Raw genomic sequence first — 18,773 nt, forward strand, 5'->3', positions numbered from 1 at the left:
AATAGCCCCTGCTCATTGCTGACCTAGCAACCCGAAAGATAGTTGCATCTATCAAGTAGGAAATTAAGGTACCACTATAAAATGTGGAGGCTAATTTAACTCCATAAAAAAATCATCCATTGGAAGTTGGAATGAGGAAGTGCATCACAGTGGATGAAGCAGCTGCTCCCCCCTGTGGCCGGAATCGAACATCCCCTCAGGAGAAGGTTAAACTGCCTCTGTGTCTGTCTCTGTCTTGTTCTATGTGTATGGCATTGAATGTTTGCCTTATATGTATACAATGTAATCCGCCCTGGGTCCCCTTCGGGGTGAGAAGGGCGGAATATAAATATAAATACTGTAAATATATGTGCAGAGAATATGCTCGCGTGCAGATTCATTCAGCTATCTGAGTCACTGTTGCAGACTGAAGGGGTATACAGTCTAAACTACATTGAAACTACTTGAGATACTCCAAGCTCAGCATATTATTTTTTCAAATTGTTACCATCTGGCTGGTTACCATCAGTCTCAACAGACTGAGAGAGAGCTTTTATCCTAGAGCTGTAACCATATTGAACTCCATGGTTTCGCATTAGTGATGAGATGTGAAAGGATGGACGTGTTGTTCTGTGATGTGTGCTGGGAAAAGCATTTAATTTCATTGTACAATGTACAACGACAATAAAGTTTATTCTCTTTCAAGATCCCATCCTGGAAGCCACCATAACAGACTCCTGTTATGGCACAATTTCCTGTGAGGTGGAACATACAACCTAGCATTTTCTCTACTTTGGTGTGGTCCTTTAACCAATATTCACAGCTCAGTTTCAACCAAATCTCTGTAAGTACCATCAGGAAGGACTCATGACCAAATTTGGGCCAGAAAACTGGCCCAAAAATATGGATTGATTCATCTATGTTTGGGTCAATGTAAGAAGTGCATCTTAACTCTTTCCAAGAAAGAAACCACCTTATACATGAGATTGACTAATTCATGAGTATAAATGGTAATATGCCACAACAGAGTGTCCATGGGACGTATCAAAATCCATAGTTTTGACCATAACACCTTATACATGAGATCAACTTATGCATGGATATATACCAGGCATGGGCAAACTTGGGCTCTCCAGGTGTTTTGGACTTCAACTCCCACAATTCCTAACAGCCTACCAGCTGTTAGGAATGGTGGGACCTGAAGTCCAAAACACCTGGAGGGCCCAAGTTTGCCCATGCCTGAGCTACAACTGCTTCCAACTGACAAAGAGTTCTCTCACTCTGGACTTTCCACAGATAGATATTAACCTTCCTTGATTAGTTTCTCCATACCTCACAACCTATGAGGATGCCTGCCATAGATGTGGGCAAAACGTCAGGAGAGAATACTTCTGGAACATGGCCATACAGCCCGGAATAAATACAACAACCCTGAACATCAAAACATTGAACATCAGATGATTGCAAAGAGAGCAAAGCTTCCCGGAGCCCATGGCTCTTCCTACCCATCACTTCCACGCGAGCAGATGTCTTGACCTCTCCAACAGCACATGTATATTCGCCGGCATCTGCCGCCTTTGCATCACGGATGACCAGCTCTGCCACGCTGCCCCGTTGCTTGAGTTCATACTTATCGCTGGCTTGCAGGACTTCGCTGCCTTTCATCCACTGAACTGGCAGGTCAGGCTTGTTCAGCTCACAGCTCAAGCGGACTTTGCTTCCTTCCTTGGCTTCCCTGTTTTGCAGTTCTTGCTGAATAAGAACCGGCAGGGCTAAAAATGCAGAATTGAAGACGGTGAACATAGAATGGCAGATCAATGAATGTGGGTTCAGAGTTTCCCTACATGCTGTTTTGCAAGTAGGAATAGGAAAGTGGGAAATCCAGAGGTCCAAGTGGCAATTTAACTGACAATTTGCAATAAAATCATATCCTGAAAACAATTCCGATCATAACCTCAGTCTGCTTCCAACATAATACTTTTTAAGAAGGAAAAAATTCCAATTTAGGTCCATTGTATAATTAACATACGCACATGTAATATACAATTTCTGCTTACAATATCGACACGTAACATTGATTGTTTTACACGTAGTAGGTGACAGACTGACACGAAAAGGTAAGACAAAAATAAGCACAGCGAGATGTTCGTACACTTTGGTAAAATAAAGACAATCCGTAATGGTGAAATGCTGTAACGTGTAATTAACATACAGACATGTAATATACAATTTCTGCCTACAATGTCGACACATAACATTGATTGTTTTACACGTAGTAGGTGACAGACTGACACAAAAAGTTAAGACAGAAATACGCACAGCGGGATGTTCATACACTTTGGTAAACTAAAGACAAGTAGACTCTACAATGACAGAAAACAGCAAACACATAAATATCCGATGACAGTGATATCGTAAACATGATTTTGTTGACAGCAGTAGGGTTGGGATGCTTCATTAGTTGAAGTGAAAAGGTTTCTGAGATTTTGTTGCGGAGAGATTTGCTGCTTGATGGTTTGACAATGTATTTCCAGCTGCCTTCCAGGATGAAATATCGCTAGAATAACCGGAAAGGATGGGTCTTCTGTGATTTCAGAAACTAAATAGAGTTAACTCTTGGATGGAAGTCAACCAGGGAGTCTCAAGACCCTCCAGATAGGAGAAATCCTGCCTCAAACCCTGGACAATTACATTCAGAGATATCAAATACTGCCTTGTATGATGGCCTGATTCAGGACAGTGCACCATGGCTTTTACATACAAGGAAAAGAAGGAAATCTTCTGAATCTTCTGAAAATGACACTTGTCTTCCTAATGCTCAGCATTAACGTCTTGCCAGCTCACTCCTTAACATGAAACCGATGCAAAAGAAGATGCTTCTTTCTCTCTTTTGTCCAAATATTTCGGTATATTGCACAAATTATATCATTATTCTGTAGCATGGAAGGAAAAACTTGCAGGACCTTGGACAGCTCCGATATTGCAGAGTTGTTCCTCTGTCCTGATGCAGAATTTGACTTCAAACCCAACAAAGGTTTTTTCCAATCAAGCCGCATCCCTAAACCGAGTGGTAGGAGACTTATAAAGAATACACACTTCTTTATAAGTCTAATTGACCATCATTTGAAAGTGTTTTGACCGTGTCTTTTCATATGGAAGAATATGATTGGACTGGATGGTGCATGTGGTCTCTTCCAACTATAGTAGGCATGGGCAAACTTGGTCCATCCAGGTGTTTTGGACTTCAACTCCCACCATTCCTAACAGCCTCAGGCCCCTTCCTTTTCCCCCTCGGCCGCTTAAGCGGCCGAGGGGGAAAAGGAAAGGGCCTGAGGCTGTTAGGAATGGTGGGAGTTGAAGTCCAAAACTCCTGGACGGCCCAAGTTTGCCGATACCTGAACTATACGAATCTATGACTCTTGCAGATCCACAAATGATTGGTGTGATGTTGCAGAATGAGGTTTAATCTTCTCATTTTAGTGGTCAATATTTCCAGTCTTGACCACCACCAACAAGTCAAAACTGAAAGTAGCTCAAACACTACGTAAGAAATATCTCAACTCCAATGTGATGTTGTAAAGAAGTGTGTGTTTTGTTTTGATTATGGATGACATGTTTGTTTGATTTTGTTTTAGAAGTCATGTTTGGCTAAGTTTGAAATGTGTAAGTATTGGAGTTGACAATACATGGGGGAAGGTAACCAACTCAGCATTCTGAGGCAGGTTACCGTAGCAACGGGGGCGGAGCCAACCGCTGTTTGAAGAGAAAAAGAGGGAATGTTTTAAAAACCAGATTAGTCTGTGATTTTTAGTCACAGGGAAGACACTGGTTCCAGGTTTAGGAAAACCAGGGAAGTTTAAGTTTAGTCTGTGACCTGAGAGTCACAGGAGATAGACTGGTTTCAGGATTAGGGAAACCAGGGAAGCAGACCTCTAATAAACCAGACTAAGCAAGTTAGGTGACTTGCTTAGGGTTATTTGTAGAGGCTGATAAGTAAGGGGAATTAATCCCATTAGATCCAAGAGATCTGTTAATAGTTTTGAAGGGAGAGGAGAGAGTATTTTGGAAGTTGGAACACCTCAATATCTATTTGTAACAGTTATTTAAGTGCCTTAAAGAAGTTATTGCAACCACAAGCTTTGTACATGAAATAAACTTGTTTTGTTCTTTGAACCGTCTAAGTCTCTGTCACACCTATATTCACACTAAGCAACGATACCATCTAAAGTAAAGAAAGATTAAAAAGAATAAATTATCCTCTGCCTGACATCTCCATAATTGGTGACAGCGGTTATAAAAAATCATCATCCAGACATCTTTATATTTTGGTGGAAGTGGTGGGATAAAAAGATTCCTCCCTGCCTCACATCATTACAGATGTCTATCCCTTTTAAGGGTTTCAGCTATAACTCATCTTGCTCTTTCCCCTCTCCAATGTGTAAATAATCAGAATCTTAATGTTTGTCCTCATTTTTTTTGTCCTCTACTTCCTACTCAAATGCTTCAACCCATTGGTTAAGATTTCCATTTGAAAGCACCAAGACCCTAACTGAGAATCGGTCCCAACAAACCCATTAGCATGGTATTTCCCTTCCAAAAAGCAAATAAAATTGACTATATTGGATTGTAGAGATTCACCACTTGAACACAGCAGACCTTTAGTGACTCTGCTCCATACTCTTTGGTACTGACCTAGAAATGGAAAACAGACACACGTATACATGAACGCAAGAACTTTCACTTGCTAGCTTGATTCAGAACTTTGTGCATGGAAGCATGAACCTGTAGTATAGAGGAAATGAGTTTAAATACATTGATATAGAATTACCGTATATACTTGAGTATAAGCCGACCCGAATATAACCCGAGGCACCTAATTTTATCACAAAAAGATTTGGAAAACATTGACTCCAGTATAAGCCGAGATACCAATAAAATTACATTAATTGAGGCATCAATAGTTTAAATGTTTTTGAATCTTTACATCAAACTGTAATTTAATATATGACCAACTCTGATTAAATCATTATTTTCCTCTTTTTCAATGTAAATGTGTGTCACGACCCAGGCTACAGAGCACCAATAACCATACGCAGAGGCCAGATTCTATCTAATATCTTTATTAAGGAAATATATAAGATTAATAAAAATAAATGTAAAAGTTAGTTCAGGAGCAGACCTTTCAGGAAAGGTCAAAATTAGTCCAAAAAAGCAATGTCCAATATGAAATATTATGATCCAAAGTTGTAATCCAATAACCGAAACACTCACTTTGCCAGGCAAAGTGAGGGGAGATGACAAGGTCCTTTAGTCCATAAACTTGAGCAAGACTAGGAAATAACTTGATACTTGAAGCAAGGCTTAAAACGTGGAACAAGGTAACAAGGAACAAGAACAAGGTCCGTGGAATAACTTGGTAAAATCCGTGATACAAGGCAAGGTATAGTCCTGGAAAACAATCAAGGTCCGTAGGTAAACAAAGGCTGGAAACTGGAGCGAAGGCTGGAAAGCAGGGCAAGGCTTGAGCAGGAACGAGGCTTGAAACGGAGCGCGCTGTCCAGACACAACTCGCTCCGGAGGCTGACGAATTGACTCCGCGAAGTTACTACGCGGGTAAAACACCTATATAGAGTCTCACTTTCTCGCCGAAGCAGTTCTCTGGGAACCAGAAACGAAAGCTAAACTCTGGGACCAGATGTTTGACTCCCTAAAGATTCTCACGGAAAGCAGACTTAATTGGCTACATTCTTAGCTGCAATTCTAGCACTCCTGCGCGAAGCTGCTTCCAAACCCCTCTGTTGTTTACAAAACTCACGGCGCAAGAACACGGGAGATGTGGGCTCTGGGTTTGTTTGACATACTTCTGGGACACAACTTTCTTGCAGGTGCAAGGTTCCCAGATCTGCCTGGGAAAGATCTGGCTGAGAAGATTCCAGTTCTGACTGGGAAGGTAAAAAACCCAAGTTTTCTTCTTCATCAGGGATTACAATGTCCTGAGCAGGACTACAAGGCCCATGGGTCATCACACTATCCCCCTCCTCAAGGCCCCTCCCAAACTGGGGCCCTCTCCCCGAGGCGCGAGGTCGCGGCTTGGCGGGATAGGTCTGATGAAAGCGACGGGTTAGATCAGGAGCATGGACTGTGGAGGCGTCTTCCCAAGAGCGTTCCTCAGGGCCAAAACCCACCCAGTCAATGAGATATTGTAGGCGGCGGCGGTGAAAGCGAGAATCCAAAATGTCCTCAACCTCGAACTCCTCCTCCCCATTCATCAAAACAGGAGGGGGGGCCAGTTGGTCTGTATCAGGACGCACACCATCCGCCGGAAGGAGCAGGGAACGGTGAAACACTGGGTGGATGCGCATTGAACGCGGAAGTTGGAGTTTGAAAGTCACGGGGTTTAATTGCGCCACCACTGGATAGGGGCCAATGAAACGGGCATCTAACTTCCGGCAAGGGCGGTGGGAGGGCAGAAAGCGAGTGGACAGAAAAACCCGATCTCCTACCTTGATTTCGGGGCCCGGCTGGCGATGTTTGTCAGCGTGGCGTTTATAGTCCTCCTTGGCTTGGTCTAGTTGCTGGAGCAAAAGTTGTTGTACCGCTGTGAGTTCCTGCAGCCAATCCTCTGCTGCGGGAACTTCTGAAGTTTCAATGACGGGGGGAAAGAAACGTGGATGGAAGCCGTAGTTTGCAAAGAACGGCGTTTCTTTTGTAGAAGCTTGAACTCCATTGTTATAGGCAAACTCTGATAGTGGTAACAGAGAAGCCCAATTGTCCTGTTGGTAGTTTACATAACAGCGAAGATACTGCTCCAAAGTGGCATTGGTGCGCTCCGTTTGCCCATCTGTTTGGGGATGATGAGCTGAAGATAAGCGAGAGTCTATGCCCAATAGTTTTTGTAGTGCCTTCCAAAAACGAGAGGTGAATTGAGATCCACGGTCTGTGACTAAACTCTTGGGCAATCCATGTAGTCTGAAAACATGTTGAAGGAATAGATCTGCAGTCTCTTTGGCCGTGGGAAGACCTTCACAGGGAATGAAATGGGCTAACTTGGTGAAAAGGTCCACCACCACTAGGATCGTGGTGAATCCACAGGAAGGTGGTAGGTCAGTGATGAAATCCGCAGAAATTATTTCCCATGGCCGAGATGGGGTAGGAAGGGGATGCAGAAGCCCTGAGGGCTTCTCCCTTCTTATCTTGGAGCGCTGGCATACTGGGCAGGTGTTGACATATTTTTCCACATCCTTGCGGATCTTGGGCCACCAAAAATCCCTTAGGATCAGATGCATGGTTTTAAATAGTCCGAAATGCCCTGCTGGTTTGCAGTCATGACACAGACGAAGCGCTTTCTCCCTGCCCGGTCCGGGTGGGATATAAACATGATTTCTATAGCATAGCAGTCCATCTTTAAGCGAAAAGGGAAAATGCAGACCTTGACGAAGTTGGTCCTGCGCCCAGGCATCTGCTTGCTGACTAGCCCTGATTTCTTGAGCACAGATGGGTCCTGGAGTAGAGGAAGTTGAACCAATGGGAGTGGATTTGGTGTTCCCCACTGTGAGCGTGGCAAAGTTCTCGGGTTGTAGTAATTGGGATTCAAAGGTCTCCTTGCGTCCTGCAGCGTATTCCGGTTTACGTGACAGGGCGTCTGCTTGCTTGGTTTGGGCTGGGGTCACATAATGAATCTGGAAGTTAAAACGTTCAAAGAACAAAGCCCAACGTTGCTGCCTCTGATTTAGTTTGCGGGCAGTTCTTAGATGTTCTAGATTTCGATGATCAGTGTGGACTTCAATGGGAAATTTGGCCCCTTCTAGCCAATGTCTCCAAGTTTCAAAGGCTGCCTTTATGGCCAGTAGTTCCTTTTCCCAAATGGTGTAATTTCTCTCTGGTGTGGTTAGTTGACGGGAGTAAAAGGCACAGGGATGAAGGTGGTCTCCCACCGGTTGTAAGAGTACAGCCCCAATTGCCACATCAGAGGCGTCCGCTTGCACAACAAAAGGGGTTCCAGGATCTGGGTGCTGTAGAATTGGCTGGGACGTGAATAATTTCTTTAGTTGCTGGAACCCTTTCTCTGCTTGATCAGTCCAGCGGAAGGGCTGTTTTCCACGGATGCAGCTAGTGATTGGGTCAGACCAGCGGGCAAAATCTGGAATGAACTTGCGGTAATAGTTCGCGAACCCCAAGAAACGCTGCACCTCTTTCTTGTTAGTTGGCGCCCGCCATTCCAATACTGCTGAAACCTTGGCTGGATCCATGGAGAGCCCTAGAGGCGAGATACGGTAACCAAGGAAATCTACCTCTTGTAGATCAAAAGCGCATTTTTCCAACTTGGCATAAAGTCCATGATCCCGCAATCGTTGTAACACCATTTTGACGTGGTTCTCATGTTCTGATTGTGATCTAGAAAACACCAAAAAATCGTCCAGGTAGATTATCAAGAACCTATCTAGATAGTCCTGAAAAATGTCATTGACAAAATGCTGGAACGTTGCGGGAGCTCCGCATAATCCATAATTCATAACTCGGGACTCGAATAATCCGAATTTGGTCTGGAAGGCGGTCTTCCACTCGTCCCCTTCTCTGATGCGAACTAAGTTGTAAGCCCCCCGAAGATCCAGCTTGGTGTAAACCTTGGCTCCTCGAAGCCGATCCAGTAGATCCGAGATTAAGGGCAGGGGATAGCTGTTCCGCTTGGTGATATTGTTCAATGCTCTGTAGTCCACCACCAAGCGTAGTTCCCCTGACTTCTTCTTCACAAACATCACTGGGGAGGCGGCTGGGGATTGAGAGGGTCTAATGAATCCCTTACGAAGGTTTGTCTCTATGAATTCTCTGAGAGCTTCTTGCTCTGGTTCAGTCAGGGAGTATAGGTGCCCACGCGGGATCGGGGCCCCCTCCACCAGGTCAATGGCACAGTCATAAGGTCTATGTGGGGGTAATTTCTCGGCTTCTTTTTCATTGAATACATCCCAATACTCGGAGTACTTCTTGGGCAGGGTGATGATGGGCTCGGTGTCTGTGGCATGGCAGACCTTGGCTACAAGGCAATGGTTTTGGCAGTACTGTGAAGCAAACTGCAGTTCTCTGTTGGACCAGGAGATGCTTGGGTCGTGGAGAGTCAGCCATGGAATTCCCAAAATCACAGGGAAATGGGGAACCTCGGTAACAAAGAAGGAAATCTCTTCCATATGTTCCCTTATCCACATCCTGGTGGGTTCTGACCACTGACTTACGGGGCCCGTCTTGAGGGGGCGGCCGTCTATGGCTTGCACCACACGGGCATTCTTGAAATCATGATATTGTAATCCCAGAGAGTCGGCATACTCTCTATCAATGAAATTGTTGGTGGCTCCGGAGTCTATCATGGCATGGATCATGACGGGTCCCCTTTTTGCTGACCATAAGGTGACCACGAGAAGGAACAGGACCCCGGTTGGCGGCTCTTGAACGGGTTTTTTGACCGGGTTGGCGAGCCTCTCTACGCCCGGTCGTTGGCTTCCCCCGCCGGCTGTGTGCCAGCCGGCTCAGACGCCTTCGTCTCCGTGGAGGACGCCGCCGCAAGACGGGCGGCGGGCTTCCCTTTGGCTGGGCACTCTCTGGCGAAGTGGCCCCCGTTCCCGCAGTACCAACAGAGGTTTAAGCGTTGACGACGGGCCTTCTCGGCGGCATCTAATCTGGGACGCACGTTGCCCAACTGCATCGGCACCTCCTCGCTTCCTCTGGGGTATGGGGTTGGTGGTGGGGGTCTCCACACTGGACGTGGCTGAACGCTGGCGGGAGCGGGGGGTTTTGCCCCAGCTCTACCGCTCTGGCCTCGAACCCACTGTTTCCTGTTGGCAATCATGACTTCAGCCCGTAAACATTGATCAATGAGTGCTTCGAGGGTCTGGGGAGGATCCACCTTGGAGATTTCCTCCAGCATTTCGATGTTGAGACCCTCCCGGAATTGTCCTCTGAGGGCTACATCATTCCAGCCGGTGTTGTGGGCCAGCACTCGGAACTCGGCTATGTACTGAGACATAGGTCTGTCTCCTTGGAAGAGGAGACGGAGTTTGTGACCGGCTGCCTCCAAATTGTCCTCGATTCCCCAAGTCTCTTTAAGGTGGTCCAAGAAGCGTTGCGCGGATCTTAGGTGTGGAGAGGCTTGGTCGAACAGTGCCGTCGCCCAGTTGGCCGCTGGCCCGTCTAGAAGACTGTAAACCCATGCCACCTTGATGTCTTCTTGGGGAAATTCGGCAGCACGGGCCTCTAGATAAGCTTGGCATTGGCGACGGAAAACATGAACCTTAGAAGCTTCTCCAGTAAACTTGGTTGGCAACGCCATGGCCGGTAGACGGATTCCGCGTTCCTTCAAACCTTTTATTTCTCCATCCTGGGCATTGAGCTTATCACGGATTCGATCCACCTCATCCTTGTCGATGGTGTAGGTAATCGGCTGGCCGCTCGGCCCAGGTACGGTTCCGGTAGACATTCTGGCCGAGGTTAATTGGTGCTTAGGGTGGCGGAGTCAAACTGTCACGACCCAGGCTACAGAGCACCAATAACCATACGCAGAGGCCAGATTCTATCTAATATCTTTATTAAGGAAATATATAAGATTAATAAAAATAAATGTAAAAGTTAGTTCAGGAGCAGACCTTTCAGGAAAGGTCAAAATTAGTCCAAAAAAGCAATGTCCAATATGAAATATTATGATCCAAAGTTGTAATCCAATAACCGAAACACTCACTTTGCCAGGCAAAGTGAGGGGAGATGACAAGGTCCTTTAGTCCATAAACTTGAGCAAGACTAGGAAATAACTTGATACTTGAAGCAAGGCTTAAAACGTGGAACAAGGTAACAAGGAACAAGAACAAGGTCCGTGGAATAACTTGGTAAAATCCGTGAAACAAGGCAAGGTTTAGTCCTGGAAAACAATCAAGGTCCGTAGGTAAACAAAGGCTGGAAACTGGAGCGAAGGCTGGAAAGCAGGGCAAGGCTTGAGCAGGAACGAGGCTTGAAACGGAGCGCGCTGTCCAGACACAACTCGCTCCGGAGGCTGACGAATTGACTCCGCGAAGTTACTACGCGGGTAAAACACCTATATAGAGTCTCACTTTCTCGCCGAAGCAGTTCTCTGGGAACCAGAAACGAAAGCTAAACTCTGGGACCAGATGTTTGACTCCCTAAAGATTCTCACGGAAAGCAGACTTAATTGGCTACATTCTTAGCTGCAATTCTAGCACTCCTGCGCGAAGCTGCTTCCAAACCCCTCTGTTGTTTACAAAACTCACGGCGCAAGAACACGGGAGATGTGGGCTCTGGGTTTGTTTGACATACTTCTGGGACACAACTTTCTTGCAGGTGCAAGGTTCCCAGATCTGCCTGGGAAAGATCTGGCTGAGAAGATTCCAGTTCTGACTGGGAAGGTAAAAAACCCAAGTTTTCTTCTTCATCAGGGATTACAATGTCCTGAGCAGGACTACAAGGCCCATGGGTCATCACAATGTGCTTATGTATCCTTTTAATAATAATAATAATAATAATAATAATAATAATAATAATAATAATAATAATAATAATAATAATAATAATAGAGTGAAATAATAAATGTAATAATAATAATAATCAATGCAGTAAAATCACAAATGTAATAATAGAGTAAAATAATAAATGTATTAATAATAATAAAAAATAGATTAAAATAAATGTAAAAGTAACAACAATAATAGAGTAAAATAATAAATGTATTAATAATAATTAATAGAATAAAACAATAAATGTAACAATACCAATAATAATAGAGGAAAAATAATAAATATACTTGAGTATAAGCTGACCTGAATATCCTTTGGATAAACACAGATGTCTATTCTAAACAATGTAATGAGCTATATAAAACACAATAATGGTTCAAAACATAAGTAGTACACAATATGTATATTAGAGCATCATATACATATTACATTCACAGAATCAATGCTCAGTCCTGTAGTATATAACCCAAAAGTATCTAACTCAGTATTATAAATCAAACAAGATGATATAAGTCTCTGCAGTCCTAAAAGGATTAGATTGGCTTAAAGGCAACCCGATTCAGAATCTCTGCAGTTCTGGAAGGATTCCTCAGGACTCCACAGGTTTTGGATCAATAGTAAAGCCAATGTAATATGTATATGATGCTCTAATATACATATTGTGTACTACCTATGTTTTGAACCATTATTGTGTTTTATATAGCTCATTACACTGAATATAAGCCCACCAGGACCTTCACTCAAGTATAAGCTGAGGAGGGGTTTTTTTCAGTTTTAAAAAAGGGCTGAAAAACTAGGCTTATACTTGAGGATATACAGTAATTAAAGTTTTTAAAATTATCACAATAAACAGATTGCAATACTGCACAAATGTCAAAATAGAACTCATCATGGAGACAACCCAGGTGACAAGACAAAGTCACAATGTGTGGTGAATTGTGCTTTTTGTGGCACATGCCCATTTCATAAGAGGCAATAGACACTACAGTAGGCTCTCCATATTTGTAGGAATTTGGGGAGCAGGACCCTCATGAAAGTGGAAATACCAGAAATACATAAGTAGCTGCTATAGAAATATGAATAGAAGTATATGCATGTCCTACAATGCTTTTTTGCAGAAAATAAATCATGGAACTGATTTCCCCCCAGACACTAATCTATGAACCTGCCTCTGCTCTACTGAGAGAAACTAGATGGCATTTCCTACCTTGTACAACCAGCTTCGCACTTGACTGCGTGTCGCCAATGTCGCAAGTGTAGATGTCGCTGTCACTTTCCACCAAGTCGTTCACCGTGAGTTGCAGCACATTCCCCTTCTGGCTAATCTCACATTTCTTGCTCGCTTTGAGATCCGTGATCCCTTTCCTCCATGTCACAGTCGAAGCTGGCTTCTTAGTTTCACAGGTAAAAACGGCTTTCTTATTTTCTTCTATCTTCAGGTCTGAAAGATCTTTGATGAAGCAATTCCCTGCCTCTAAAGTGCGGTAGAATAAAAAATATTGTATATTGTTAACACTCCCATGAAGTATAGAAACAGAGAAAAGACAATTCTGGGTAATGGCTCAAAGAATAACCATGATGATAGCTGAACACGTTTCTGAAATAGTCAAGTGGTGCTGAACAACTTCTCCTAAATAGGTTCAAATCCTAATCCAAAACTTGGGTAGATTCTTGCCACCATTGAACTGAGCCTTGGAGGCATTCAAAAATATAATTCTCCATTGCAGAATAGAAACATTGATAATCATTCTTGGACTGGTACTATGACCAATTTCGTAATGCCTGATCTGGCTCCATGTTTCATGTTCTTCTTGGTTCAGCCTTGCTTTGTTGACCCTTTGACTGGTTCCAGGCCCTGAATTATTGCTAGGCTCCAACTTTGGTCCGACATCTCTTGATTTAGCCAACCAATTGTCATAAATATAGTATGTGGTTTGAATGGGATTGAATGAAATTGTATGAAAGGAATAAGGTTAGAGATGTCATCCTAAGACTGAAGCCTGGAAAACTAGTAAAATTGCTGAACTGCTGACTTTGATAACCAGAGACAAATTATTAACTCTTGGTGGAAAACAACATGTTTACATTACCAGAGATAATGGCTCTTTTAAGTTAAATCAACACAATAGTTCCTTACATTAAGAAGGAAAACCAATTATCAGTTAAAGAAGAAAAGCTAACATCTGTCTGCAAAAGAAAGCCAGGAAGTCTTACTTCAGATAAAGAAACAGCAATAAATCCAGAGCAGGCACACAGAGAGTGAAGGCATTAGATTCAGTTTGTTACCAGCAAGAGCTGGCTGCACCTGCTTCGGCTTTTATAGCCCTGGGTCCCCTCACAGCTGCTAGGGCAGTTCCTAATTACTCAACTACATTTCTGGCAGTTAATCTAATTAAACGATGTCTCTGCTCTGCTTCCTTTCGCCTCTCCAGGAATGATGGTACTAGCAAAGTCTCCTCCTCAAACTCCAACTCACCCTCAAATTCTTGAACACTTTCCTGCTCCCCTTCCTCTTCTGAAGAAGAGGAATCCCTGACACTCCTGAGCCATTCTTCTCAGAGGATGAGTACTCACCTTCCACAGTAAGCCTTGCTTTGGTTTTGGAGATTTCTGTCTCGCAGGTGTATTCCCCACTGTCCTTGACCGAGGCATCGTGGATGATCAAGATGGCCCGGGTCCCCTCCTGCCGGATGTCGTACTTCTGGCTTCTCCGGATCTCCTTCCCCTCCTTGCACCACTTGACGTTGCTGTCCCACTTGGACATGTCGCAGCTCAGGCTCACCTCCTGCCCCACCACCGTGGTCTTGTCTTCCAGCTTCTTGGTAAATTCCGCTGGCTTTTCTGGAAGGAAGCAAAATAACAAAATAATTGCAACCAATGCAGATCCAAAGGACATTTTTGTGGTTACCGGGCCTCCTGAATCCTCCACTCAAACTTTGGGGAGAAATCACAGCAATGTTTCAGTGCTATGGGGCCAATTCTGCCACTTCTTTAGCCCCCTGACCATTTTAAGCCTCACATGGACTGTTTTTCTCATAAAAGGGAGTGATCTGGATGTTGATTCATGGCCTTCCAAGATCACCTAAGATGCTGAAGTGTCCTTAATCTCCCAATGGTTTAATGAGACTTCCACTTGAAAAGCAAAGCTCTATCCATCTAACATCTATCTTTTTTCCATCCATCACCCATCCATCCTTCATCCATCTATAATCCATCTAACATACATCTATCATCCATCCATCCTTCATCCATCTATAATCCATCTAACGTACATCTATCATCCATCCATCCTTCATCCATCTATAATCCATCTATAATCCATCTAACATACATCTATAAGCCATCTAACATACATCTATCATCCATCCATCCTTCAACCATCTATAATCCATCTAACATACATCTATAAGCCATCTAATATACATCTATCATCCATGCATCCTTCATCCATCTATGATCCATCTAACATACATCTATAAGCCATCTAACATACATCTATCATCCATCCATCACACATCCATCCTTTATCCATCTATAATCCATTTAACATCCATCTATAATCCATCTAACACCCATCATCTCTCTATCTATCATCTATCCATCACCCAGCCATCCTTCATCCATCTAACATCCATCTAACATCTATCCAGCCATCCACATTCATTGAAGTTAGGAGCACAGGACCAGCACAAAAGTGGGAAAACTGTGAATTTAAAAAACCCCACTTTTTAACTGAAAGAACACCTCTCTTAAAATTTCCAGGTCCTCTAGCATGATTCTATGGTCCATTTCCACCAGATGCTAACCATAAAATCACACTGGAGGAACTGGAGATTGCTAGAGAGTTGTTCTCTCTAATCATCTCTAGGACGTCTAGTATGACTCTGTGGTCCACTTCCAGGGAAATTTGACCATAAAATTGCACAGGAAGACCTAGAAATATCTAGACAGAACATTTTAATCAAATCAAAAAAAATGAAACCCATAAATGTGAAGATCCGACTAAATATGACTACTCTTTTCTTTCTACCTACCTTTCACAACCAGCAAGGCCTTCGAGTTCAGGTCCCGGCCAGAGAAAACCACTTCTCCAGCGTCAGAAGGCAGGGCTTTTTTGATATTGAGGGTGTACTTCCTTCCTTTGTTGAAGGCCCTAAATCGTCCTTCGTGGCCCACTTCAGTCCCATTGAGCAGCCAATGACAATCCTCCACGCTCTCGTGGGAGAGGACACATTCAAAGGTGCAGCTCTCTCCTTCCAGCACTTCGGTGTTCTTTAAGCGTTTCGTGATGCCAACGTTCAGCTCTGGAGAGGAAGACGGAGGAGATAAAGGTTATCTCCTTGCATATATCAACCATATATGGTCAGCATGGGCAAACTTGGGTCCTCCAAGTGTTTTGGACTCCAACTCCCACCATTCCTAACAGCCTACCGGCTGTTAGGAATGGTGGGAGTTGAAGTCCAAAACACCTGGAGGGCCCAAGTTTGCCCAGGCCTGATCTATGGTATGGAAGACTCCAGATGCAATGGACCACAGGCCAATCATCCCCATCCACCATGACTGGTACAGAAGAATATATGATTACAAAGGAACATTATATCTTTTTTGCAGTGTCATCACTCATGGCAATTCCCCCATGGATCCGCTTCCATGCCAGATCACACAGAATCCTTAGCCATGGTTTTTATACTAATGCAACTCACAAATCATTATTTTGATTGTGTCATTTAGTGCGGTCTGTACCCATTGCACCCCCCAGTGATGTCACTGTTTTTATTTCTACAATTCCACCAGGAGGGGGGAAAAACTAAAATACATAAAATATTGTGAAGGCATTTGAATACAATTCCTTTTTTTCCTGTATTATTTCTGTATTACAATCTATTATGGGGAACTGGTACATACAAGAGAATGTGGCAATGTACTTGTTTGGGGGAATGGCATACCTGTATTATGTGTACTTGATTATTTCTAGTTTTTGTTTTACATTTTGTATGTCATTAAATCACTCAATAAAAACTTTTAAAAATGAAAAAAGAATACATTTCCTAGCATTATTCTGTGTTAAATTTGAATGTTAGATCAGTCCCAGACCAGGAACAATGGTCACTGGAGTAACAAAGTGTCAGGATCCTATCCTTAAGCCCTGCCATGATCTCTATGGTTTTGCCATAGGCTCTTGCTGTGTTAAGAGAGCAATAATGTGGAAATATTTTTTACTGGTTAGGCAATTGATTATTACCTAACCAATGAATAAAACGACTGCAGAAAGTGTAACGTATATCATATTTTGCTGACACAAAGTATTTGAATTGTATAATCTATAAATATGTCATGCATTTCATTCTTGCTGGTTCTGACTAGATCTAGATACATTATCATCATCATCATCATCATTATCATTATCATCATTATATTAATTATTATTTTTATTTATACCCCACTTTTTCTTTCCAAAAGGAGACTCAACTGAGACTTTAAAGTAGCTTGTTCCTGTTTTTTCTTAAACAAAGCTTTACTAATTCAAAGTATAGAAGGCAAGGGGAAGGGGAACCAGAATGGTGTAGTGAAGGTTATTGCCCCGGTATGTAACACATTGTACTATGGACTATGCAGCTTAATGGGTGGTTCTGGGTTTCACTCTCCAGAGTCTCCTACCTTGGATGTTGACCTTAGACTTGGCAACTTCTGTGCCGAGGTCACAGGTATAGAGGCCGGCGTCACTCTTGCTGAGGTCATGGATGACGAGACCCAACGTCTTCCCCGCCTGGAGCATCTCGTATTTTTCTCCCGGTGTGAGCTCCAGGCCTTCCTTCTTCCAGATGGGTTTGACCTTTGTCTTGGAGACCTCACATTCCAGGGTGATGGTGCCCCGCTCTTCTCCAACCACATCATCCAAGGATTTCATGAAGACAGCAGGCTTCTCTGCAAAACACAAGGAAAGGGATGAGACATGTAGAGACACAGCTTCCTGAACTGGTTCAATTGATCGGTCTGAAACTCAAGTCCAGGTCAGGATTGTTCATTATGTTCATCAAATAAATGCATGCATATTTTAGCTTTAAACTCTTATTACCAGTAATGTCTTACGAGATGCATGTCAACCTTTAGAAAGGAAATCAACAACCAAAATCTGGGGAAAGACCAAACATTCCTAAGAAAGGAGACATAGTCATCTTGGAATCCTCAGAATCGAGGTGGACTATATGTAACCTCAACATCTGTGGTTTCTCACCCAAAGTTTCATTTATTTCCAATAATTCTTTCATGACACCAGCGTAAAGATTCCTGGGCTTCATTCGATAGCAGAAGAAGAGCATTTTGAAAAGCAATACAGATTTAAAAGAAAAGTAGAAACAAAGGTGACAACTTCTCACCTTTCACCTTGAGCCGTGCGCTCTCTGTGACCTTCTTGTTCACCTTGATGGTCACCATCCCGGAGTCTTCTGGCATGACATGTTTTAGTGTCAGGCTGTGAACCTTGCCCAGGCTCTTGATCTCATTGAAGTTGTTGGGGAAGAGATGTGTGTCGTTGAGGAACCATTCCACATCATCACTGTCTTCAGACAGTTCGCAGGAGAAGGCCGCACAGCTCTCCTCCTCAGTCTCCACGTCCTGCAGATGTTTGGTGATCTCCACCTTGCGCTCTGTTCATCAGGGAGAGCAAAGAATGAGGCATAATTAGTGCTTTGCCATTTCAGACTTCCTGCTGTTGTCTCCCTTGCATACGCAAATACAGGAGACCTGCCATGAAGTTCTGGAAGCCCACAGAGATATGGAAAAACATGGATGATGGCAACTCATATTATTAAATAGCAACGATGCGAATGCACACAATTTCATGATCTCTATGATCATGTCAACACAATCTCTATGATCATGTCACTGTCATTAAATAATATGGGGTATGATGATCCCTGGTCAAAGGAAGTCATAGATCTGGAGGGCCCACTGTAGTTACTTCAGAAATATTAGAAAAAGTTTAATATCCCAAGTAGGACATCCATATCAACATTTCAGCTGTCCAGTTGTCATCCTTACAAATACACTAAGGACTCTTTCTCATTACCAAGTTACAGTACTTCGATATAACTGCCAAAACTTCATCCTACAGGATTGTGGGATTTGTTGTCTAGTGAGCTATAGAATCACCCTGGCAGAGAATCGTAAATATTTAATGAAATTATCTACAAATTTGATGATTCCGTAGAAGCCTTTCCTTCCTGACGCAAGCCTTCTCCCATATCTAGTGTGCCTTCAAGTTGACTTATGGTGACCCCATTA

At 43.3% G+C, this 18,773-nt stretch overlaps 1 protein-coding gene across 12 annotated transcripts in view; it reads right to left on the reverse strand.

Annotated features, from left to right (window-relative positions):
• obscn (obscurin, cytoskeletal calmodulin and titin-interacting RhoGEF) overlaps nucleotides 1-18,773 on the reverse strand; it is a 212,538-nt gene that overhangs the window by 134,688 nt on the left and 59,077 nt on the right. For 9 of the 12 annotated variants that reach the window (XM_062957385.1, XM_062957384.1, XM_062957382.1 and 6 more), the window contains exons 28-33: nucleotides 17,867-18,136; nucleotides 17,148-17,414; nucleotides 15,524-15,793; nucleotides 14,064-14,330; nucleotides 12,697-12,963; nucleotides 1,485-1,751 (exon numbers count right to left, since the gene is read on the reverse strand). In XM_062957385.1, coding sequence (XP_062813455.1) covers nucleotides 1,485-1,751; nucleotides 12,697-12,963; nucleotides 14,064-14,330; nucleotides 15,524-15,793; nucleotides 17,148-17,414; nucleotides 17,867-18,136 — 1,608 coding nt within the window. The remainder of the gene's footprint in view (nucleotides 1-1,484; nucleotides 1,752-12,696; nucleotides 12,964-14,063; nucleotides 14,331-15,523; nucleotides 15,794-17,147; nucleotides 17,415-17,866; nucleotides 18,137-18,773) is intronic. The other 3 variants (XM_062957387.1, XM_062957386.1, XM_062957388.1) reach the window with 1 other exon arrangement.

The sequence above is a fragment of the Anolis carolinensis genome, chromosome 6, assembly GCF_035594765.1.
Source record: "Anolis carolinensis isolate JA03-04 chromosome 6, rAnoCar3.1.pri, whole genome shotgun sequence".
NCBI lineage: Eukaryota > Metazoa > Chordata > Lepidosauria > Squamata > Dactyloidae > Anolis > Anolis carolinensis.